Genomic DNA, 26,025 nt, shown 5'->3' with positions numbered 1-26,025 from the left:
CCATGGAGCAAGAATGAGGAGTCCTGGGCCCTCATTTCAGCTTGGTGCCTAATTCTTTGGACTTCAGTTATCTCATATACAAAAAGAGAAAGGGTTGGCAAGAGAAAATGGTGGAGGGTCCTCTGACAGCCCTAATGTGACCTAAGGGCTGGGCACTTCTGGCTGAAGACTGTACAACAGATACACTACCTACTTACCTCGCAGCAGCCTCAACTAAGGCCTTTTCATCTGGAGAAGAAGCATAGTACTCCAGTTGTGAGGATACTGCATTGGGGTGCCAGGGGCCATCCCCAAGACCTTCAGATTGGCCACTACTAATCTGCACTGTATGACAAAGACCAACTGCTTTAAAGAAGAGATCTTGTTCTTTGATCTGTAGAAACATAACGTGCATTTGAGATAAATGATACTGCCGAACTACAGTCCACAAAGTAAAAGTTTAAAGAGATGCTATTTAATATAAAGTTGTCAAAATTGGATTCAAAACAAGACTTCAGAAAATCTGATATTAACTGTAATACATGGTTGCTAAATAATCTGCTAGATTCTGATTAGACTTGTAAATGAAAAATTAGCTCTTGCTTAAAGACCTTTTCAAGTAAGACTCTTAATGCTTATGAACTTCTTACTGTTCTTACTCTGGAGCCTGCTCTTTGGGATCCTGCTCTCCAGCTGATGAAAACACATACCCAACTGTCAGGATAGGCACAGGCCTCTTTCTGGAGACAGAGATGAGGCTCCAACACCACCAGCAGCACTAGGCTGCCTTTTCCAGAACAAAGACTATGGCAGGTTGGTTGGACCAGGGCTTCCCAGCAGAGCAGGGGTCCTGCTGAGAACCAAACCTCCACAAAGTCCTGCTCTCCAGGAGTAGGACACTAAGTCCAGACAGAGGTCCCAGCAACTCCCACCAATCAGAAAAAGGGAGCCCTGCCTGAGGCCGGCTCGCAAGTCTAGGAAAGCTAGGAAGCTGCTCACCAGCAGCACCCTTTTTCAAACACAGAAATGTATTGAAATCCTAAAGGGGCGTAGGGGTGTGTGTGTGTGTGTATGTATGTATGTAATATGTGTATGTGTGTAATACGTATATGTAATGTGTGTATAATATGGATGTGCAATAGATGAGTGTGTAGTAAATGTAGGAGTGTATGGTATGTGTATGTGTTATATGTGTCTGATATGTGTATAATATTGTGTGATGTATGTGTAATACACAAGTATGTGTATGTGTGTTCAGAGGAGGAGAGGGAAAGACACAAGGACAGACAAGTAAAGACCCTGATCAACTAATCACAGGCCCTTGAATTAATGAACTAATTAATTATTAGCACTGCATAAAAAAGGTCGGGATTTAAAATGCACCATTCCTTCTCATCAGCCCCCAAATAAATAATGTAAATGCAATGTAAAATGCAAATAAGTATTAACCTGAATGCAACAAGGAAAAATATTGCTTACTAGTTCAGTTTCAGTTTCAGAACCAATTGCAAGATGGGCTGAGGTGCTGAGATGGGCTAAGCTTCTAAAGTATGCTAAACCTTCTGAGGATTCTGGTGTGGGTCCCTCTGGTACCAGTCTGCCATTGATTTCTTGATATTTTATGCCATTAATTGAACACTCTCGAAACTGCATCTCATTTTCAGTTAGAGTTCCAGTTTTATCTGTAAATACATATTCCACCTAGAAAAATGTGTAATATCACAATAAAAAATATTCATTAAATAACCTTATTTTTATAGTGGTGAGCTCAGTCTTGTAAAAACACACAAATAAACCAAACTTTGAGCTTCAAGAGCTCCTTACTAAGTTGCTATAGATGCTGTTGTTTACACAACAAAAACAATTAAATAATGAAAATAGTAAAAGACACAACATAAACAAATAAACAAACAAAAAACCCAACAATTTTTGTCATGCTTCAAAATACACAACTTCCTAAAGTATAACATTCACATTTCTGGACCTGGCTAGGACGTGGCATTTATAGCTCATGTTCAGCCAGAGTAGACTTCTACTCTGCTATAGGACTTTCAACATTCTCTGAAACAAAACAAGAAGGATGGTTGGAGGCTTCTGAGTATATCTAGTGTGGGAAAAGGTGGGAAGAACCAAAAGCAGAAAAGCCAAAGGAAAATTTTAAAAATATGACACAGAGTTTATTCATATTGCATAAGTCCATTGCAAAATGTTAAAATGAAGGATTAAAAAAGTGAATCAGAAAGATAATTTTGGTACCAGGATTTGGGACTGATTCTAAGAAAAGAATGCAGGAAGACAATTCCTGAGAATTCTATGACAGCTCAGTTGATACACAAAACTATAAACTGGTCTGAGGATTTAGTTATAAAGATGATGCCATAAGAATTTTTTTTTTAAAGTCAAGATTTGCAAAACACTGAAGAAAGAAACTGAAATCAATAAGAAATTGAAGGTAACGTTCACATTCTTTCTTGGAGAATATAAGAGATATCTGGGAAGACCCATGACAATGGAAAGATGGATCAGATGAAAAGAAGCTGCTTTGTCATGATTTGCAAAGCTGGAGATTCCAAGTCCAACTGAATACCCATGTATGTGCATGTGTGCGCATGCACACATATATGCATGCACAAAGGACATCCTAAAGCACAAAACTGAAAGTTGGGAGCAAAGAGAAGGCTATCACCCAGCACGCAGAATAACTACAGTAACTGCAAGGAGGAGGAGGCCCATAAGGAAAGACATGAACTAAGAGATAGCCAGTGGCAAAAATACCACTAAAAAGAGGTGAAGAAGAAAGTTTATTGAAAATGATAAGACAAATCCAATATCAAGATGATGTAATATTCCTTAATATTAATAAGACGGTAGTAAAACATGTTCCCCAAAGATAAATCAATTAAAAAAAAAGAGGACTAAAGTAACAGATATTTGTGTGTAAAGAGAGAAAGACCAAGGCACTAGATAACACGACATGAAAGCTTGGCTAAAGTGTGGATTCCAATGAAGTAAAGATCTGAAGAAAATCACCAGCATTTAGGCCCTCCATCAAGACAAGACAGGAGTAAGCTTGTACAGTGGGGAGAACAAACTTCCAGAGAACAGTAACGATCTTAAAAAGGATGTGTTCAGATAGGAGCTTAGGCAGAGAAGAAAGGTTTTTTTTTGGTTCTTTGTTACATGATGCATTTCCTACCACTCAAAACACTTAATGGCAATTGTACAAGCCATGCACCATGCAATAAAAATGCCACTGGAAATGAAAGGATCATCTTTACCTGTCCCAGCTCTTCATTCAGATCTGAAGTATTGACTTGTGCTTTCTGATCTGTTTCTTCATGATAGAGATCAAGATCCCAGCCAATAAAAAATGAGCCAAGGAATTTTTGCATCTCAACTGTCACATAGAGAGAAATTGGAATGATAAAATTGTAGAGCACCAAGAAAGCAAGGAAGTCAGAAATAAACCTCAGAATCTGTGGAGAGAAAAAAAAAAAGGTTTATATAAAAAAAAAAAAAAATGCACAGGAACAAGCAAACATCCTTAGAGCAAACTCTGAGAGATTTAATGTCTACTTCTGCTCCTGAGCAAGAGGGCCATTAGTCTCATGGTAATGACTCACCTTTTCATATCTCAGTCTCTAAGGCCATCTGATTGGGCCTCTTGGTGACGATTCCTAAAATGGCTAAGGCTACTCTCAAGGCTCTATATCACCTGTGGATTTCAAAGCTTTGCTCCTGAACTCCACTCTCAAGAGATAGAAGTTGACTGTTCCCCCCCCTTCAAAAAAAAAAATCATTAATTGCTACTTTTCATAACGATATTCAGAATTTAATATATAACAGTATTTCATTTTAACAGCATGAAAAAAATTGAATATCTATTTGTGGGAAATGAAAAATCCACATTAAATGAATTACAGCATGAAAAATATATGTACCTTGTTATCTGACTAATTTCTATATTTTTTCCCCCTGATCATTGGGTTCAATTACTGAAAAGTGCTTTATAATATTAATTTTTTAATTTGAGAAGAAATTTATAATAGCAGATTTGAGAGTTAATTTCAAAAATCTATAAGAGCACATTTCAGATTACACCTTTATGGTAAAAAAGACGTAAATTGAAAGAAAAATCTTAGCAATTTTTTTTATTTTAAAAGAAAATCATTTCTCTTCTTTGGCCTGTCATCTAAACTATAAAATGAGATATACTAAAACACAGAAGAAATTCTAAAATTACTCCTAACTCTACTATTCCTTCACAGGATGAATATTTGAAATTCATTAGAAATCAATTTCCTATTAGGAAATTTTTATTTCCTAATATTAGGAAATATTATTCAAGAATTTTAAAAGAATATTTTAGGAATATTTACTTTTTATAATAAATAATTATTATTTATAAGAATGTTATTATTTATATCCATTTAACTTATGAAAATTATACATTTAAAAGCACAGAAATAATCTCTCTCTGTTCTTTATCAACGTATCTGGAACTCAAAACTCTATGGAAAGTCAAGTCACCATTAGCTCCTCCATGCTGAGAATGAGGGATGGTACCAGCCCTAAAGCTTTTGCCAAATGGACACCTACATAGCTGAGGGAGCTACTGTTCTTCAGCAACAACCTGTCAATGACAGACTTGTGGGTGTCAGAGGAGTCATCGTATTCCTAGATTCCCTCTACTAGAGACAAAATATCTCCTCATTATACAAGGGCAGAGATGACAGTACCTTACTGCTATTTCGCTGATGCTCTGTTTTCTGATTATACCAAGGTTCATCCCATTTTTCTTCTGTTTGCCATGTATATTTCAATATTGTACTGATGATGGCTTCAGAAATAAGGATTATGAGATATATTATCAAAAAGGTATTCATTGACCTAAAGTAGATGAAAGAGCATATAAAATATTATGAGATTTGATACTTATTTCTTCAGTAAAAGTTATTGATCTGTAAATAAATTAAAATACTAAGAAGTGTCTTAAAAACTGAATTAAAAATGAAGACTATTACACATATAACAATAAATTTTGATTAAATTTGCTTCAAGTTAACCTATTTGAAAAGAACTTCTGTGAACAAACACTTCTTGGACTTTTTCCTTAAAAAGTTTGGTCTGATAGCATCTGTTTTTATTTTCCACTATTCCCTGACATTTGTTTGACAAATGTTCCACTCCAGACTTTGCCCATGCTGTTATCCAAATTGAGACCACTTCTCTTTTGCTTATCCTTCAAGATCCAAATGGTCTTACTCCATCCATGAAATTTATCCCACTTCTTCTGGACTGCAGTTAAGCTTTCACTTCTCTGACTTTCTATATTTACAACCAATACTACCAAACATAAAACTGTCAAGTTCTTAGAACAGATTATATTCTCCAAATATGTTTACAAACAGCCCCTCTGAATACGTCTATGAAAAAGCCCTTAACACTTAAGCACAATGATTAAATTATAAGACATGTTTACTATTGCTAATTCTCTCAAGTAGAATTCAGTCATTAGCTCCTTTTGAAAAAAATTAAATGTATGAATTTAACAAAAATGAGAATTGAAAGCATTGGAATATATTGCTTGAAAAGAATTAATAGGAGTAATAGGAGGTGCTAAATACTTTATGAATATCATCCCACATGACCCTCACAACCACCCTGGGAGGTACCTGCATTTTACAGGTACCCCAAAAGTGTCTTGCCCAGGGTCACAAAACTAGTGTGGAAATATTTAAACTTGGATCTTTCTGACTCCTTGACCCATGTTATTTCCACTTAAATGTTTTCAGGTAATGAAACAAAAAACTGGAAAAGGTGGGCAAAAGGGCAGTTATATGCATCCCCCTAGCTGTCATGTACCAGTATGTAAATGTATTAAAAGTTGCCTATCTACTAGGTGCCTTCTATGCTTTATCTTAAGGCATGCCCAAAGTTCAGACATACATTCTCCCTTCCCCTGAAGAATTTCCTCTGATCTCATCTAATTTATCTTAGCAATGAGTATATAAATTAATAGTCAACTTAAGTTCACAGATATAACAAGTTGTTTGTGTACAATCTATTGATTTACAAATTACCAAGGTTACATGATTACCATGTCCTACAAGTGTAACATTTTAAGTCTTACATAATGATCTGGGTAATTTAAAATGAATTCAACTTTTTCAAAACTGTCTGCTATTTCCCCTCCTTTATTTTCTTTCACTATAGGTACAGCGGCATTAGCAATGGAATTGGAATCAAAGGATCTGGGTTCAATGCCCACTTCTATGTGACCTTGGGCAGGACATTTAACCTGTACAAGAGGAGCAAGTGCTAGGTGGGCAGGTTCCTAAGATCTCTGCCACCCCTAACACTTCTGATCATAAATGATTTTAGAAAGAAAGCCCTGAAAGAGCAGCGTAAAGACAGAGACTTGCCTTAGCTCTCCCTCGAGCCCTTCCAAATACTTTTAAAGAATGACTAAACAAATTCCAAAGAGACAGAACACACAAAAAGATGGTGTGACAGACAAATTAGGAGATTGAAGGAAAAGTCTGTTGTGCCAGGGGAAAGAGTGGTGAAGACCAGCACAGACCAGGCCGGCTCAGCCCAGATCAGGTCAGCATAGTGGCCTATGCCAGCACAGGCCAGGCCCCAACAAACGAGGACTTAGGCAACCAGGTCAGTGGTGGCAACAGTGGTTTCCAGGGCTCTCTGTTGCTTTGCCTGGGTCTCAGTCCTACTGCGAGGAAGAGCTCTAGCATAGCAGAGGTTAAGGCCACAGCAGAGCAGGGACCCTATTCTCAGTGCTGGGTAGATAAAGGGACTTGTGGTCATTCACAAATCAGTGCACAATACAGGGAAGAAGCATCTCTCCTTGGGGGAAGAACCAAAAACTTACAGGTCCCCAGAATTGCCTCTGAAAAGACTTGCATCAAAACCCTGAAGCTTGGGGCAGTACTCCCTTTCCTTGGGAAGCAGAACCCCACTTTAACACAGTTAAAAGTTGAGAAACAGGATGGAAAATGAGCAAACAAAAAACAATTCTGACCACAGAAAATTACTATAGTGACAAGGGAGATCAAAATACATATTCCAAAGACAACAACAGTCAAAATTCCTGCATCTAAAACATTCATATTGGTTTTAGGCCACAGAAGAGCTTAAAAAGGATTTTAAAAATAAAATTAAACAAGGTTTAGCAAGGGTGAATATTGAAAACTATCTTTGTATATATTTTGAAAATAAACTATTATTTTAAAAAATCAATTTAAGGGAGAGAGAGGAAAAATTGGGAAGAGAAATGAAAGTAATATAAGAAAATCATGAAAAATGAGTCAGCAGTTTGGTAAAGAATGCACCAAAAAATACTGAAGAAAAGTATACCTTTAAAAACAGAATAGGCCAAAAGGTAAAAGAGACACAAAAATCCCAATGAAGAGAATTCTTTGAAAAGCAGAATTGGCCAAATGGAAAAAGATAACACAAAAATTCATTGAAGAGAACGCCTTAAAAAGTAGAAGTGGCCAAATGGAAAAGGAGATACAAAAACTCGTTGAAGAAAATAATTCCTTAAAAGTCAGTATTGGGCAAATGGAAGCTAATAATTTTATGAGACTTTAAGAAAGAATCAAACAAAACCAAAAAAATAGAAAAACTAGAAGAAAATGTGAACTATTTCATCGGAAAAACAACTGACCTGGAAAACAGATCAAAAACACAACGTAGACAACATCTTTCAAAAAATTATCAAGGAAAACTGCTCTGATATTCTAGAACCAGAAAGTAAAATAGGAAGAATCCATTGATTACCAACTGAAGAGTTCCCAAAATGAAAACTTCCAATAATAATATAGTTAAATTCCAGACCTTCCAGACCAAAGAGAAAATACTACAAAGCAGCTAAAAAGAAACAATTCAAATGTTGTAGAGACAGTCAAGATAACAGGATAGTTTCAACTGTAGAGGATGGGAGATGATATTCCAGAGTTCAAAAAAGCTATGATTACCACCAAGAATCACCTACCCAGCAAAACTAAATAATCCTTCAATGGAAATGGACATTCAATGAAAAAAGAGGACTTTCAAGTATTCCTGATAAAAAGACCAGAGCTGAATAGAAAATCTGACTTTCAAATAAAAGAGGCAAAGGGAGCATAAAAAGAGAAATAGGGAAAGAGAAATCATAAGGGATTTGATAAGGTTAATTTATTTATTTTCCTACATGGAAAAATTTATTTATGACTCCTAAAAACTTTCTCATTATTTAGGGCAGTTAAGAGGAGAATACATGAACAGAAAGCAGAGGTGTGAATTGAATGTGACGGTATGACTACTTAAACAAAAAAATTAAGGGATGAGACAGAAAATACACTGGGAAAAGGGAAAAATGAGGGAAGAGGGGAGGGGGAACACATGAACTTTCTCACAATAGAACTGGCTCAAAGTAACATATATTTAGTTGAGTGTATGTTACTTTGAGCCAGTTCTATTGTGAGAAAGTCCATGTGTTCCCCCTCCCCTCTTCCCTCATTTTTGTGTATTTGAGTATATTATCTATCTTACCATATAGGAAAGTAGAAAAGAAAAGGGATAATAAGGGAAGTAGGGGTGAAGAGAAGTTGACAGAAGGAAGATCAATGTAGGGGAGGTAAAAGTCAGAAGCAAAACATCTGAGAATGGAGAAGGTAAAAGGTAAAAGTTTAAAGAATAGAATGAATGGGGAAATTAGGATGGAGAGAAAGATACAGTTTATAATGATTACTATGAAAAAATGTCTTTACATTAAGTTTCTGATAAAAACAATTTCTCAAACACAGAAAATGGAGTCAAATGTACAGAAATAAGAGCCATTCTTCAATTGATAAGTGGTCAAAACAGGCAATTTTCAGACAAAGTAATCAAAGCTATTTATTATCATTTTTAAAAAGTGCTCAAAATCACTACTGATGAGAAAAATGCAAATTAAAATAACAATATGTTACTACCTCACAGATGTCACACTGGCTAATATGACAGAAAAAGAAAATGACAAATACTGGAGGGAATATGGGAAAATTAAAACACTAATATATGATTGATAAAGTTGTATACTAATTCAGTCATTCTGGAAAGCAATTTGGAATTATGTCCAAAGGGCGATAAAACTTTGCATATCTTTTGATCAAGAAATATCAGTACAAAAAGGAAAGACACTATGTGTAAAAAAATATTTCTAACAGCTCTTTTAATGGCGGCAAAGAACTGGAAATTGAGTGGAAGTCTATCAATTGGGGAATGGCTGAACAAGTTGTTATATATAATTGTGATGGAATAATTTCAGCTTATCAATATTCTTCCAAAACTGCAGGGTCTAGAATTAACTACGATAGCAATCAAAAACAGAAGTCTATCATAGATCCCTTGTTTTGGACGCCACAGAGGAAAGCAATAGTCAATAAGCATTTGTTAAGTGTTTACTATATTGCTAGGCACAGCTCTAAGCACTAAAAAAAATAAAGGCAAAAACATAGTCTCCATATTCAAGGAGTTCACATTTTTATTGATGGGTCAGGGTAGCAATAGAGAAGCAATTAAGTACACATAAAACATGCAGAGAAAATGCAAAGTTGACAAATGCTGGAAGGATCAGTAACAGTTCAGGAGACTAGGAAAGATCTCCAGATGAAGGAGGGATTTCAGCTGAGGACTGGAAGAAGCTGAGGAAGGTGGAGTAGACAGAACAAGTTAGGGATGAGTCGTGGGGAAGCTTGGTTAATGGCACTAATCAGCAGCAGCAAAATTTGAACCCAGGTCCTCTGGCTTCAGAACTTGTCCTCTTTCTCCTCCTCCCTAGCGGATAAAGAGAGCTAGCAGGAGAGAGAGTGGCTATGAGGAATAGCTAGAAAACCCACATCCTGTGAGCAAAGGATGAGGAGGAAAGCTAAGCGAAAAAAGTCTTGAAAGGCAGGCAAAGATTTGGGGGAATGTGAGGGGGGAGGAAGCTTTAAAACCCATTAGACTTGATCCATAGGAGAGAGAGAGTCCTGGACACTGAGTGTGGAATGGATTATGACCTGCAGGACTATCCCAACCTAAATAATGAGGGAAGGACAGTTGCTACAGACAGAATGTCATCATGAAGTCTCTTCCAAAAGGCAGGCAGGGGTCCCAGCAGGAAGACCCAGGTTTAGTCCTGCTGTGGGATGTGGGGCAAGTTCATGAACTTTGGCACATCTCTGTTGACAGTGTCCAGCTGGTAGACCATCTCTGTCTGGGAGGTGCCTCAGGCAGGTTTTCTCCTTCCCCTGAGACTGCTGTGAGCCTCTCCTGGGCATTCTTCTTGGGGGCCTTGACCCAAGCCCCAGCCCCTTGGACGCCCCCATGGCTTGGTCATCACTCCCCCTCCATGAATCCAGGGCCTACCTCCCCGTCTCTCCTCCTAACTCTCTGCTTCATATGGGGTGATGGCCCCATGTCAGAGCTCCCTGGCTCCCTCCTCGGATGGCCAGGCAGTTGCCTGGGGGTCCAGATTGCCTGGAAACACTTAGAGGTTGAGGGTTGGATGATGAGGGTTATTAAGAATTCCCTCTGAGATAAGTCTGGGAAAGCTAAGTTGCCATCAAGGTTGTCTCAGAGACTGTGGAGAATGTCTTAAGATGCTAACTAGATGGGAGACAGGATGGGTGAATTAATACTAGGCTCTGACTCCACATCACTCTATAAAACAGGATTGGGATTCTTCCAGACAGAGGAAGAGAGTAAAGTCACATCGTTATGTCACATAACCTCAACTGAACCCTCACTAGGACAAAACAATCTTCATATAATTCCTTAATTAATTCACTATCCCACATGCCACAGCAGTTCTTCATTCTTCTACTTAGCACTGCTCCTTCTTGCCCTCCTCTCTCTGCTGAAATAATCATATTTTACTGAGGACCCTGACTCCCATTACCATGTGCTCTCCTTTCCAGGTTTCTCATTATCTAGGCCATCCAAATGCCTTCTGTCAGTATTCACTCCTCCCTCCTGGCTGACATAATGCAGCAGCCCTTCTTGCTAAGGCCAACCCCTTTATATGCATAAGTGATCTCATTCCCTCTTTTCTTTGTGTTTCTTTTCTTAAAATTCAATTCTGAGTTCTGAATGGGATAAACTGAGTGAAGATCTCTCATGGGAATGTGGCCTTGACCCATGCACTGACTGTGACTTGAGACTTTACAATAACAAGTTAAGCTGTAGCTAAAGCCTGCCTTGGATGAACATTTCCCCACCTTTTAATTAGCATTTGAGCACTTAAATACTAGTATTCTTTTGTTTTTGGGACAGATTTCCAAGTTTAGGGTGTAAGCATGGACTACTTGAGACAGTGGGAGAAAAGGTGGGTGAGTGGGGTCTTCTGGTTAGGGTTGACATGGTCTTGTGCTTTGTAGTTTGCACTTTGCTCTTCTCTACTAACAACTCATCTGCTGAGAGTTGCTCTTTCCTGGACACTGTAATAAATCCTTTTTTATTGCTTTAACCTTAAGAGTCTGATTTTAATTTGGGTAAGGGTTAGTTACTAAGTCCCACACAGTTCTAAACTCTTTCCCTTCCTTCTTCTCTGCCCATGGAGAAGGCAAGTAAACAAAGCTCAGTACAGATAAGTAAAGTCGCACAAAACAAATTCCTACATTAGCCAAAAAATAAAAAATAAAAATAAAAATAAAAGGAAGGAAGGGAAACAGAAAGAAAAAAGAGGAGAAAAGAAGTTTCAGACTGCTCTATGAATCCATTATTTCTCTATTTGGAGGGGGAGGGTATATTTCATCACATATCCTTTAGAATTATAGTGGATGATTATATTGAACATTGGAATATTACTGTCATTGTATAAATCATTAACCTGGTTTTGCTCATTTTCACTCTGCATCAATTCATAAAAGACTTTCTATGTTTTCCTGAAACCATGTCTCTTGTCATTTCTTATAGCACCACAGTATTCCATTACACTCATATACCACAATCTGTTCAGCCATTACCCAGTTGATGGATATCCCCTCAGTTTTTAATTCTTTGCTACCACAAAAAAGGTGCTATAAATATTTTTTGCCCAAATGTGCCTCTTCCTTTTCATTTGCTCTCTTTGAGGTATAACAGAGCTAGAGACAGTATGGCTATATCAAAATTAGCAGCTTTCTGGGAAAAGAAAGCAATTCTTTCCAGAATGGTTGAATCAGGTAAAAGATCTACCAATAGTCCATTAAAATATTGTTTTCCCATAGCCCTCCAGAATTTGCCATTTTTCTTTTTTTTTTTTTTTTTGGTTGACTTAGCCAATTTGGTGGATGTGAAGTGTTACCTCAGACTTGTTTTAATTTACATTCTCTATTGCAGAATATTTTCATATGGTTATTAATAGCTTCTCTTAAAAACTGCTAATTCATATCCTTAGATCATTTATCAATCTTGGAATTGCTCTTATTCTTATAAATTCAAATCAGTTCCCTATATATCTTAGAAATTAGACCTTTGTCAGAGAAATGTGCTATAAATATTTCCCAATATCCTGCTTCTCTTCTAATTTTAGTTGCAATGGTTTTGTGTGTCTAAATCCTTTTTAATTGACTGTAATAAAAACTGTCCAGTTTAAGCTACCTGTTCCTCTCTATCTTGTTTGACCATGAACTCTTCTACCCATAGATCTGGGAAGTACTTTCTTTCACGCTACTCTAATTTGCTTATCAAATACCCATTTGGTTTATATGGTGTGAGATATTGGTTTGTACTTAGTTTCTATCAAACTGTTTTACAATTTTCCCAACAGTTTTCACTGAAGAGTCTTGAATTCTTGCACTAAATAGGTGTAATATTTGGATTTCACAAAGATTAGAATCACTGTGTTCATCTGCTTCTATATATTGTAAACCTGGGGGCAGCTAGGTGGAGCAGTAGATAAGAGTACCAGCCTTGAACTCAGGAGGACCAGAGTTCAAATCTGGTCTCAGACACTTAACACTTCCTAGCTGTGTGACCTTGGGCAAGTCACTTAACCCCAGCCTCAAAAAAAAAAAAAAAATATATATAAAAAATATAATAAATATATATATATATATATATATATAAAATACCTAATCTGCTTCATTGATCAATCTCTCTACTTCTTAGCCAGTACCAAATTATTTATTTTTAAACATCTATAGTTTTGTAGCATATTTTGAGATTGGATATTACTAGTCACCCTACTTCCCTTTCCATTTTTTTCCAGATACCCTTGATGTCTTTCACTGTTCCTTAAGATTAATTTTGTTATTGTTTTTTCAAGTTCTATAAGGTAATCTTTGACAGTTTACTTATTCTGTATCATTCCAATCAAGTCATTTTTATTATATTGGCTTGAACTATTCATAAACAATGAATTCTCTAATTATTTAGGTGTCCATTTGCCTTTCCTAATCTGTCTCCTCCTTATTCTTTACTTTTCCTCCATGCAGGGTACAATCCTGCAACACTGACCTTCTTGCTTTTTCTAGCACAAACTACTTCATCTCCGAACTCTGCCAATTCTATGGTTGTTTGCATATTCCTGGAATCTTCCTTCTTTTCACCTTCACTTCTTAGTTTCTCTGGCTTGCTTCAAAACTCAGCTCAAATTCCACCTTCTGCAGGAGGTCTTTCTGTTTCCTGCTGAGATTACTTTCCACCTCATCTGAATACATCTTGCAATACATAGTTTGCATATTGTCTCCTCTATAAAAATGTAAATTCTTTGATGGTGGAGACCATGTTTTTAACCTAGATTACCTGACTTTCTCTTACTAGGTTTTACTCAATATCTCAATTCCTATAAAGGAAATTAAGTTGTATCATTACAGTTCCTATCCTCAAGGGATTTATAATCTAACTGAAACGATAAGATACAGACATGAATAATTAAGTATAATACAGTGTGAAACAAGGAAGGCACTACAGGAGAGGCAGAAATGAATATATGAGTTCTGAAGAAACAGTACTTCATTAATTAACTGACTGAAGTGAAGAATGAATGATTGAAGAATGATTAAGATTCCAAAAGACCAAAAATTAGGAAATATTTTTAGGTAGAAGGAAGAATTTCAACTAAAATTCAAAAGTGAATGAGTAGAACATTTTCAGGGACTGGTTAGGAATTCTGGTTGGTTGAAGCAGAGGATTTGTGAAAAGTAACTAGAAAGAAGGGTTAAGCACAGAAGTCTTTAGATGACAACCTTTTTCTAAAAAGATTAACACGATTAATAAAATGCAACTAGGGAAGAATTCTGAGTAAGGAAGTAAAATGTTAAACAGCTTTATAAGATGACTATTCAGAGAGGAGAGAACAGGGAAAAGAAGCTATTTCCAAAGATCAAGTCAAAATACACTGACAGAGTGATCTAGAATGGTGGCAATGGAAACTGAAAGGATCACTCATTCAATGAACATTTATTAAGTACCTATTCTTCTGGGACAGAGATAAGAGATTTTACAAGGAGAAATGGTGAAATTTGGTGGCTAATTATGTAAGGGGGACAAGGAAGGAAGAATAAAAATAATGCTGAGGTTTTAATGCCAGGAGACTGGGAAGATAGTGGTATTCTTTAAATGAAATACAGAACTCAAGAGGAAGAATATAACACATACTTATGCCACTTTAAAAATAGTTTACATTAAAACACTTACTTCTCTACTGCTGATCGCTTCTGTGACTTGCTCTTATAATTTAATGCCATCTTAGTTTCCATTCCTGTATATATTGCAACACCTACAAAAGAAAATCAAACTTGGCATTTTTTATAAGCAACCCCTCCCCCTCCACACACACACAAATTTTATTTTTGTCAATAAAATTTGATTCATTTGAGGTTACATTTTATTAATTCAACATTGGAAAATAATGCATGCCTAAGGCTGGTGTAAAGGAGCAATGAATAAAATGGGACAGCTGAGTTACTTGTTATAAGACCACCAGATTTAAAATCAGAAGAAATCTTAAAAATTGATTAGTCAAAACTAAGTATAATATATGTATACTTATTATTCAATATCTAATGTAATAGGGTCAAAAAAAACAAATAAAGAAATTGGCCCTGGAAAAGAATTGAAGCCTTCAGTTACTGATTAAGTAAGAGTCAAGGAGTAGAGAGAACGAGGAATGACATCCAGAAGACTAGATAGGCTCAATAAGGGAGAAGAGGAAACATGAAAATTTGTGTCTATTTAAAAGACAGTAAAGCAGGAGGAGGCAAAGTGCTTTCTTAAAGGAAATGGGATACTTTGTAAGAGTTGAGGAATAAAGGCTTAGAAAAGATGCTATGTATGGTATGATAAAAGTATCAGTCAGGGAAGAGAAAAAAAGAATGAAGCTTCAGTAGTGATCAGATAATGAATTTGTAGTGGCCCTAGTTAATATCTAGTTAATAGTTATTGTCATGAGTTAATAATCATGAGACTTCTTCCACTGATATTCAGCAGTATGTGAAAGTAAGAAGTAATAAAGCAGATGATGATGAGGAACAAAACAAAAGGGATGAGAGGAGAAAGGGGCAAGGTATTCAAGAATAGAGGATAATGTACAGTTGAATTTATTAACTACAGGGTTAAGACTTCAAAGGGAGAATCCTTGTGTGTAGATAAATTGGGAAAAGGTTGAAGTAAAGAGAATCAATAATGATGAAATACAAAGTCAAAGATTAGGGAAAAAGGAATCTTCGGAAAGAAGGGAGGTGCCATGACACAGTAGAAAGAATACTAGATCTGAAGGAAAAAGACCTGGGTCCAAATCATGGTTCTGTCAGTTTCCGTTTTACATTGAACAATTCACTTCAACCCTCAGGGCCTCAGTTCCTTCATCTATTAAAATAAGTGCTTTAGACAAGATGGCTCCTGAGGTCCCTTTTAACTTAGATTTGCGATTCTACAATCAGGATTTGAATAGCATGAATCACTGAGTTATTATAGGTGAACAGATCTATTAGAAACACACATTTCAAAACATGTTACTTGTTGGTCGCTAAGTCAGACCAATAAAGTATGGAGTTTAAATACCTTATAGAAGAGCATGTGGAAAATTACAAGCAGGTTACAAGTTCTGCATCAAGGTAATAAAAGACTATCTAATGAAAGAAGTAAATCAAGGATTCCGGTGTGATGTCAGATCCTAACAATATACTATAGTTTTGAGGATTCCAAGATAAGAAAAATATTATAGAGTTACAAAGACTCAAAACAAATTTATGAAAAACAGGTAACAACTGTATCTGGTTAAGTAGCAAAAAATGTTAATTCTACTATCTTGTGACATATGCTGGCATTGACACAAGTCATTAGTCTTGATCAACAATTAGTCGCTTAAAGTTAAAGGTCTAAGCAATTCAGTTAAGCCTTTCTTAATTTATTCTACGCTTTTGCTTCTATAGGTGATCCAGGTAGATGGAAAACAAGACTGCCAAGTGATGCTAGCACAAGATATTTGGAAGGGAGAGTGCAAAAGAAGGCATATGTGGGATTGGGACATGAGAGAAGGTGCAGACTTTCAGTAATGGAGAGGGAAACGAGGGAGGTAGCGCCTTCTAGCAGGGGACTAGGTTTTTGTGAGTAGTAGGAGATGGAAGAAATTTAAGATGAAGGGGAAAAGACAAGCAGAAAAAAAGTTGCAGAGAGCACAATCAAAGAGTTAGGCAGGGCAAATGAGAGATCTGGAGATGTAAAGCTGAGAAGGATGTGAATGAGACAGTAAGGAGAAATCAATTCATTTACAATGTAGTCCTGTTGCACAGATATCAAAAACAATGTCAGAAAAAGCCTTTAGATGATAAAATGTAGAAGGCAGGCAATTCATATAAAATGCAAACATAAAACAGGAGCCAAAAATATCAAAATATGACAGTAATTCCATCTACTTATTTCAAAGTTGTATGTAATTTGAAGAAAATGGGGGTTTGCACAAGGATTTTTAGTAAAACATTCAATGCATCTAAATAAATATTATGGCTCCTAATATCGCATGTGAAGATTTTAGAACAGAACTTCTTTACATTTGTTGGGTCATGGACCCCTCTGGAAATGTAGTGAAGCCTATAGATCCTTTCTTAGAATGTTATTATTAAATATATTAAAAATGTTTTAAAATGTATACAGTAAATTACAAAGAAAAGCAATCCTTATTGAAACAGTTATCAAACTTCTGTTTGTTAAGAACCCCTGTTCTTGATGAAGACTTTTAAAAGGTCTACAAACCAAAAATTTCTTTTGTGTTCTTTAATCTGGCTCCACGAAGCAAGAGACTTTCTGGCCCAAGAGGTCTAAAAAGACACACACACACACAAAAAAAAATTTAATTAAAAATTATTAGATTCCAAAATATTGCAAACTTTAGGGATATACATGTAATTCTCATTTATTGTTGGCATACACATGAAATATCTACAAACTACTAATCCCAATATTTACAAAAATAATTTCAGCACAATAAAAACACAAGAGATTTTACCAAGTGATAAAATAAAAAAAAACTTTCCAGGAAGGACAGTGTCTAGTTTTACGTTTAGAGTCAGGAAGACATAAGTTCAAATCCTGATTCTGATACCTACTTGCTCTCTGATTCAGAGGTAGGATCTGAAGCCAGATCTTGATGATTCCTAGTATGTTGTGCTACCCCAAGAAATAATGATCCAAGGGATATAAACAATTTTTAAAAGAAAAGCTGTAAATGATTAATAACCATGTGCCAGACTTTCATAAATCATTATTATGAGAAATGTAAATGACAAAAGAGGGAAATAGCTGCCACTACTCTAAGAATGGGAGGACTTTTGAAGTCATTCATCCATGCTGGAAAATAATTTGGAACTATGAGAAAAGGAAAAGGAATATCCATGCCCTCTGACTTAGTCTAGCCTCTTCACCTGACTGAGGACAAACCTGAGGCCCTAAGAAGTTGGGATTTGATATCTGGCTTTGGGCCCTCTGACTCCAAAGGTTGTTCAATATCATATGCCCTACAGTGCCCAAGAAACAGTTGGTACTACGGGTCTGGAGTTCACGAGGGAGAGGAGGGTTGGGCATTCAAAGCTTGGAGTCATTTCCAAAAAATAATAATAATAACAGATCAGAGCATATTATTAGGGGAAAATGATGCTTAAGAAATAGTATAAAAGTCTTTCTTCTCTTCCAAAAAAAAAAAAAAAATTCAACAAAAAACTGAGATGGGCTGATTATGGGAAAAGAGTAAGAAAGCAGAAATCAACAGCTCCCAGATTGCATTTTTACCCTGATGTAAGAGGCTTAATGGAAGGGCTCCCTAAGTTAGCTGGATTCCCCCTGGAGGTATTCATGGGAAAATATAGACAAGGATCACATAGGCTAACAAGATGTGGGATAACCTAGGAAAAAATGCTGGATCTAGAGGCAGAAGACTGAGGGTTAAGTCCTGGCTCTACCACTAATTACTCCGAGAAGGATCTTGAGCATATATCTCAGCATTTGATTTGAAACTCATCAAATTCGGTATTCAAAGCATTTTGAGGAGGAAAAAAAGTGTTTCCGCACTCGATGCTTGCTCAGCCCTCATGGCACATGGCTGTTGTCTTGATTGAGTAGTGGGGGTAAGGTTGGCCAGGCTTGCTGCTCAGTTGCTGCTGTCCTTGGCTAGGATGGGTGCTCAGGACTGTCAGGCCAGAGCCCATGATACTGGAGTTGTACCTCTCAGGCAGCAGGCAGAGCCCAAGGCAGCTCCTGCAGGATGATGTGGCTGCCGTGGAAAGTCCTCTGGCTCTCAAAACAGAGGCAGTGGAAGGGGCACAGAGCACCTGGTGTGCTCCTGCTGAGCAGCAACAGCAGCAGCAAGGGCCCGGGACCCAGGATTCCTGGCAGCACCAGAGCCCTGGGCAATGGAGGGCTCAGGACCATGGCCTCCCTCTCTATCTTGGGAGGTTTGGATGGTGAGAGGTGGGGGGAGAGAGTATCAAGGTCACAGACCTTGAGTTGAATAAAGAAGAAAGGAGCCTGATGGACTTGTTTCTCATGGCTGGAAGTGCCCTTTGCCCCTTGAGGGAATTGAAGGGAGAGAAATGGTTAAGCTGCAGACTGAAGATGTATTCCTTATGGAAAATTCATTCAGTACTCATCATTTTTGCCACTTGCCATGCCTTATGAAACTAATTAATGACAAGTGCTACTGTAATTTAGTCAAGAGATTCCACTGCTGGGCATATAAGTCAAGGTTAATGAAGGGGGAAAAAAGAAGCACAAATATCAAAATATTCTGAGCAAATTGAATATTTTCAATTGACTGTAGTTAAAAAGAAAAGAAAAAAACTGGAAGCAAACAGCAATTGTATTCCTAAGGGAATGGCTTAAATGTAACATAAGACTATACAGAATTACAATATATAAATGAGAACAATACTAAAGTAAAGGTGAACACTGAATTTATATAATAAACAGTCTCAGCAACATCCTTTCCTCAGATGGCATAGGATTCATTGATTTCGAGTGTCACACACTTTTGTCAGGTACAGTTACAATGTTGGGAAAACTTCTAGATCCAAGAGAGGGTTCATTTTGGGAACATGTTTAAAGACAATGCAGGTAAACCCAAAAGACAGCAAAAATTCATTAAAAAAAGAATTTGATAAAACAAATCTTTGTATCTTACCTTACAATTTCTTCCATTTGTTGATTCAGTATCATTCTTCCAATGAATCTACAAAATTCAAGATGTGACAAAAATACGAAAAATCATTTAAAGTTTATTTATGACATCAATAAATTAGAATTAGTTTAAGTCAACATTTTATACCAAACAAATACCAAAAAAATATCAAAATGGATACATGAAATGAATGTTAGAAGCAACACCATAAAAAGTTATGGGGCACCTTTCACAACTATGACTAAGAAAGAGAATTTCAATAAAACAATTAACAAGTAATCACAAAAAAACTTTTTAAAAGATAATTCTGAAAAAAAGGGGAAAGCTTTTGCATGGAGAAACTCATATACAACTAGAAGAAGAAAGGAAGTAGGTAATTGGGGGAAAATCCATCAAATATCTCTGATATTGGAGACTATCCACAGCAGATATATATATGGAATTAATCCCACTATATATGGGTGAAACTGAATGTGGGTAAATGATAATGACTTAATTTGGGGTCTCCAAAGATCTAGGAAAATGTACTCTTCCTCCCTTATTTGCAGAGGTTGGAAGCTAACGATATTAGACTTGATACATTGGTTTTTCTGAACTTTTTTTCCCTCTTAATTCTCTGTCCTAAGGGATATTAGAACATGTTCTATTTGAGTGTAGGATTGTTTCAATCTTCTCATTTATATCCCTAGTGCCTAGAAAACAGTAAGTGCCAAACAATGATAGATTTTGCTGAAAATTTTTTCCCCTGATTTCCTTCAATGAAATGTCCTCTTCTACATGAAGCCCTTCTTGATGTCCTTTTTTTCTTTCCTCCCAAAAATATGGTGGATTTATTTTATATAGGTACACTTGTTAGAATGTGAGTTCCTTGAGAGTAGAAACTAGTTTATCTTAGTATCCTCAGCAATTTGCATGGTGCCTGAGGACATAGAAGGTGCTTAATAGATGCTTTTTGAATGATTTATCTTTTTGACTTTTTTGTTATATAGATGCTTTCTGAGACATGCAGAAGACAGAGATATACTGAAAAATAACAGTAGTGTAAAATAAACACTATCAATAAAAACTTAAATTTTAAAAAATCACCTGTATAAGTCGGCTTCTGGCTGCTGACATTCTATCACAGCTATGAGTGTGTCCAACTTGGCAACAGTTTGCAATACTGCTGTTTCTGGAACTGCCACATGTGTCTGAAAATAAAATAAAATAAAATAATGATTTAAAAAAAAAATACATGATCCTTAGAGAAACTCAGAGATAGAAATCAACATCAGGGAACCTACAAATGATCTAGTCCAAGCCTCTTCATTTTAGGGGTCAAAAAACAGCTTCCAAGAGGTACCTGCCGGAAGTAAACACAGCTAGAGAAGGTAGGAAGATCTTGGGTCTCTTAAATTCCAGTTGAATGCTCTTCATACTTACACTATATTTAAAAGTATCTGTTTACTGTTAATCAATCATTTTAAGTCAAATCCAACTCTTTGTGACTCCATTTGGGGTTTTCTTGATTGAGATATTGGAATGTTTGCCATTTCCTTATCCAGCTCATTTATAGATCAGGAAAATGAGGCAAACAGGGTGAAGAGACATGCCCAGTGTCACACAGCATGTAAGTGTCTGAGGGCAGATCTGAATTCAGGAATATGAGTCTTCCTGATTTCACCCACCACTGTGACACCTAGCGCCCAATGTTTTTTTTTTTTTTTTTTTTTTTTTTTAAGGATTTTTTCCCCCTGAGGCAATTGGGGTTAAGTGACTTGCCCAGGGTCACACAGCTAGGAAGTATCTGAGGCCAAATTTGAACTCAGATCCTCCTGACTTCAAGGCTGGTGCTCTATCCACTGCTCCACCTAGCTGCCCCCCAATGTATCTTTAATTCTACATTAATAGTATAATATCTGAAATGATTCTAAACTTACAAGGGAAAATCTTAATTTATCATGAACTAAGGTAGAGGTCAAATAAAACCTAGTTCTACTTTTAATGAACAGCAATCATTTCAATGAACTAAGAAAAAATTTATATAAAAGCTATGTTGTAAATATAACACAAAAGAACTCAAGAAATTTATTTATTTATTTTTTTAAATTGAAAACAAAGTCACTTTATTATAAAATTTTTTGACAGTATATATGCGTGAGTAATTTTTTTTATAACATTATCCCTTGTAATCATTTTTCCAAATTATCCCCTCCCTCCCTCTACTCCCTCCCCTAGATGACAAGCAATCCCGTACATATTAAATGTGTTACAGTATAACCTAGATACAATACATGTGTGTAAATCCAATTTTCTTGTTGCACGTTAAGTATTAGATTCCGAAGGTGTAAGTAACCTGGGTAGATAGACAGTAATGTTAACAATTTACATTCACTTCCCAGTGTTCCTTCTCTGGGTGTAGTTGTTTCTGTCCATCATTGATCAACTGGAGAACTCAAGAAATTTAAAGCTAGGAAACTGTCCACTTAAATGGACATTCCATTTCAGATCATAACATTCTGCTAAATTATATTTAGCAAGAGGTTAAATGGCAGAGAGTCTATAATTGCAAAAGAAACGGAGGGAGATTCTAAAAGAAGAAGCAAAGAAGGAGAACTCTACAGTTATGTTCTGAAGGTCGTGGCTCAAAAATAAGGGACAGAAGCAAGTAGGAATAAACAAAAGTTGAATATTATTTATAACTAATAACAACAATAATATCTGTTAATATTGCAAATGTGAATTGAAATCCCATTTTTCAGCAATCATGTTAAAAAAACAAAAAAAATGAGATATAATCTCTGCAGTACTCAATAACTAATGAAAATCTTTAGAAATATGTTCATGGCATATGAAGTGCTGAAGGCAAAAAGCCCTGAAATACTATGTCCTCTTTCCATAAAATCTACTCTTATTCAAGTAGAAATCTACATGTGAAAAACAAAGTGAACAACCAAAACAACAACAACAAAAAAAAACCTCAAGGTACAGATTTTGCCAAACACTTGGATGTGTATATATATGGAAATATAGCTAAGACACTGCAGATAAAAAATGAAGGAAGATCAGGAAAAAACTATTATTCAGACTCATATTTCTATAATTACATAGCCTTCAATGATCCCACACTGATCTGACATTGCCCCTCTCCCTTTTAAAGTCAACATGCTATATGGCTGTCTATTGTGGAACATCATGATCTTGAAACCAAACTACAAGTGACCACAAGATATTTTAAGAAAGCAAAATAGGTCTAAGCAGACTACAACATAATTATTAACATATTATGCTCAAAAAGTTATCAAACTGTACATACCCTTTGACCTAGCAGTCCAGTACTGCTGGGCTTATATCCCAAAGAGATTTTAAAGAAGAGAAAGAGACCTGTATGTGCAAGAATATTTATGGCAGTCCTCTTTGTAGTGGCCAGAAACTGGAAACTGGATGCCCATCAATTGGAGAATGGCTGAATAAATTGTGGTATATGAATATTATGGAATATTATTGTTCTGTAAGAAATGACCAGCAGGATGATTTCAGAAAGGCCTGGAGAGACTTACATGAACTGTTGCTGAGTGAAATGAGCAGGACCAAGAGATCATTATATACTTCAACAACAATACTATATGATGATTAATTCTGACAGATGTGGCCATCTTCAACAATGAGATGAACCAAATCAGTTCCAATAAAGCAGTAATGAGCTGAACCAGCTACATGCAGCAAAAGAACTCTGAGAAATGACTGTGAACCACTATATAGAATTCTCAATCCTTCAATTTTTGTCCACCTGCATTTTTATTTCCTTCACAGGCTAATTGTACACTATTTCAAAGTCCAATTCTTTTTATACAGCAAAACAACTGTTTGGACATGTATACATATATTGTATTTAACTTATACTTTAACATATTTAACATGTATTGGTCAACCTGCCATCTGGGGGGGGGGGAAGGAGGGAAAAATTGGAACAAAAGGTTTGGCAATTGTCAATGCTGTAAAATTACCCATGCATATATCTGGTAAATAAAAACTATAATTAATAATAAAAAAAAGAAATTGAAAAGAAAAAAATTAACATTATTAAAACATATAAGAAACATAATTTCTTATAATATATTACATACTTTTCATAGAGTTTATAATTATCTGTATTTGTACATTTCTCCCCATGGAATCCAAGCTCCTTTAGAGCAGAAGAACAGTGAAAAGAAAACTTTCAGTAAGCAAAGACCTGGCTTCTGATCTCAATGTATAAAAGTCACAATCTGTAAGCTTCATGTTTTCCTGTAAAATGGGGAAAACACTTGAAGTATTGTTTAGATGAAATGGGTTAAACAAAATATGCTACAAACCTTAAAACACTAAGGAAATATCAACTATTAAGAGTAAGGCTGGTCACGAGTAGCAAGATTAGTAGTCCAGCTCTTCCATCATAACTGCTCTCCACAAAGATCTAGACAATGCATTGGACCAAGTCTAGTCAGGAAATCCAAGTAAAAATATCACAGTGAATTGTTTTCCAAATCTAGTTGGCATAGGGAGACACAGACAAGATGTTGGTCTGGTCAGGACCATGCAGCATGTAGAATTTCAGCACCCACGGATAGAGTAAGAGGATGGATATTGGGCCTCTGGGCAGAAAGAGGACATGGGAGCTCCCTGGACTAGTAGAGAGGAGGAACAAGTTCCCTAACTAGTTTTGGATAAGAGATCCGAGGGCAATGGAGGAGGAAAGCTGCTCCCAGGAATCATGGAGAAAAGCAATCATGTGCCCTAAGCTGTGAAGAGAGCAAGAAACAAGGAGCAAACAAGAGGCAATGGGCCAGTGGCAGCCCACACCAGGCCAGAACCCTGGATGAGAAGCTTGCACTTGTGCCTCTCTAAAGTTGCAAAACTTCCCAGCTAGGCAAGTCTGGCCAAGTCCCACCAATGTCTCCCAGAGTGAATTGCCAGGGACAAGCTCACAAGCATGTTTTTCAGCCCCAAACTGGGCACAGTTTTGCTCTTGATCACACCCTTTGGGAACACTGCCACTTGCAGATCCCCAGTCTGGGTTGTGTCTAGGGTCATGGGAAAACAGAATACTCATTACTTCAAGAAAGAAACACACTGCTGGGCTTGAAATGTAGTGGTCTCTCTGCCACTGACCAAGAAAAGGGTTGGTCTTAGAAAGCTTTCCACATCTTTTCCCTTTTTTGTCTATTCATCCTTAAATGCTCTTAGGATAATCTAGATTAATTGACTTCTTGTCCTTTCACTAGCACAGATTTTGTCCCAACTCACTTTCTCCCTTTTGTGCTGCTCACTATGAACAGCCCTTCTCCCTACTGCAATTTTACAAATAAATTTATCCTCCAAGGTTGCATCATTGTTGGCTGCCTCTTCTTCCATTTTGCAAAACTTGAGTGTTTGCAGGATGAGGGCTTCTAATCTCTCTTCCTCATTGTAATGATTGTTTACTTCAATGCAACTATCGGAAGAAACGATAGCCCGAGTCCATTCTTTTATTCATTTCCCATTTTAAGCATTAACAGTTTAAATAAAGCAGGTGCTGCCTTATCTTCAATTTGGCACTGGTTAAAATCTTTAGTATGGAAAGTTATTGGTCTGATGGTAGAGACAGATGATTCAGAAACAACTCACAATGCTAACCTAACCAGTTGTTTCTTATCTGAAAATACTATTAAGTTGATTTTTTGTAACATTATCTGGTCATCTTACCATCTTTGTTTTGTTTGATGCTAGTTTTCTACATCCTTCTGCAGCATACTTGGGACATGATATTAAAAGTCCAAATGTAGTGGTTTCATTATCACTGACAGAGAAAAGAGTATGTTCTAGAAATCCTTCCATTTTTATCTATTCATTCTCCTCCTCTTTTCACCCTTAAATGCTGAGGATAATTTAGGCTAACTGAATCCTCATTCTTTCTCTAAGACATTCCTTCTATACTGTTCAAGTCTTCCACTATTTGCCTCCAGGACTTTTTACAAATGAGTTTACACAATTACACAATACACAATTACACAGTACTGTACAATTCATTGTTTGAAGTGTGGTTCCCACTTTTATTTCTTACAGCATACCAGAAACTGAAGTGTTCACGTTTCAAATGTGATGGTAGCGTTGCTCCATTTCATATACTTGTGTGTTATTTTTCTGATTTGATTTACAAATTCTCAGAACGCTCTCATTCATCTGGATCTCTAGGCAAGCTTACTCATTCAGGCTTACTTGGTGCTTTAAACTGTTTTTGAAATGGATCCCATTCAACATCTTTTCTTCTTCCTCTACTTCCCCCCCCCCCCACCCCCGAGGCTGGGGTTAAGTGACTTGCCTAGGGTCACACAGCTAGGAAGTGTCAAGTGTCTGAGACAACATTTGAACCCGGGTCCTCGTGAATTCAAGGCTGGTGCTCTATCCACTGCACCACCTAGCTGCCCCTT

The 26,025-nt window shown here is 36.6% G+C and overlaps 1 protein-coding gene across 5 annotated transcripts in view; it reads right to left on the bottom strand.

Moving 5' to 3' along the window:
• The window catches only part of ATP11B (ATPase phospholipid transporting 11B (putative)), a 123,033-nt gene that overhangs the window by 46,969 nt on the left and 50,039 nt on the right, over positions 1–26,025 (bottom strand). For all 5 annotated transcript variants that reach the window (XM_074298285.1, XM_074298286.1, XM_074298283.1 and 2 more), the window contains 8 exons: positions 20,684–20,787; positions 19,601–19,648; positions 17,182–17,246; positions 14,626–14,707; positions 4,719–4,869; positions 3,258–3,455; positions 1,459–1,680; positions 198–373 (listed from right to left, as the gene is read on the bottom strand). In XM_074298285.1, the coding sequence (XP_074154386.1) occupies positions 198–373; positions 1,459–1,680; positions 3,258–3,455; positions 4,719–4,869; positions 14,626–14,707; positions 17,182–17,246; positions 19,601–19,648; positions 20,684–20,787 (1,046 nt within the window). The remainder of the gene's footprint in view (positions 1–197; positions 374–1,458; positions 1,681–3,257; positions 3,456–4,718; positions 4,870–14,625; positions 14,708–17,181; positions 17,247–19,600; positions 19,649–20,683; positions 20,788–26,025) is intronic.

Source organism: Sminthopsis crassicaudata, chromosome 3, assembly GCF_048593235.1.
Source record: "Sminthopsis crassicaudata isolate SCR6 chromosome 3, ASM4859323v1, whole genome shotgun sequence".
In the NCBI taxonomy this organism is placed as follows: domain Eukaryota; kingdom Metazoa; phylum Chordata; class Mammalia; order Dasyuromorphia; family Dasyuridae; genus Sminthopsis; species Sminthopsis crassicaudata.
Note: the sequence above shows the minus strand (reverse complement) of the source record. Positions and strands in the feature narration are given on the sequence as shown.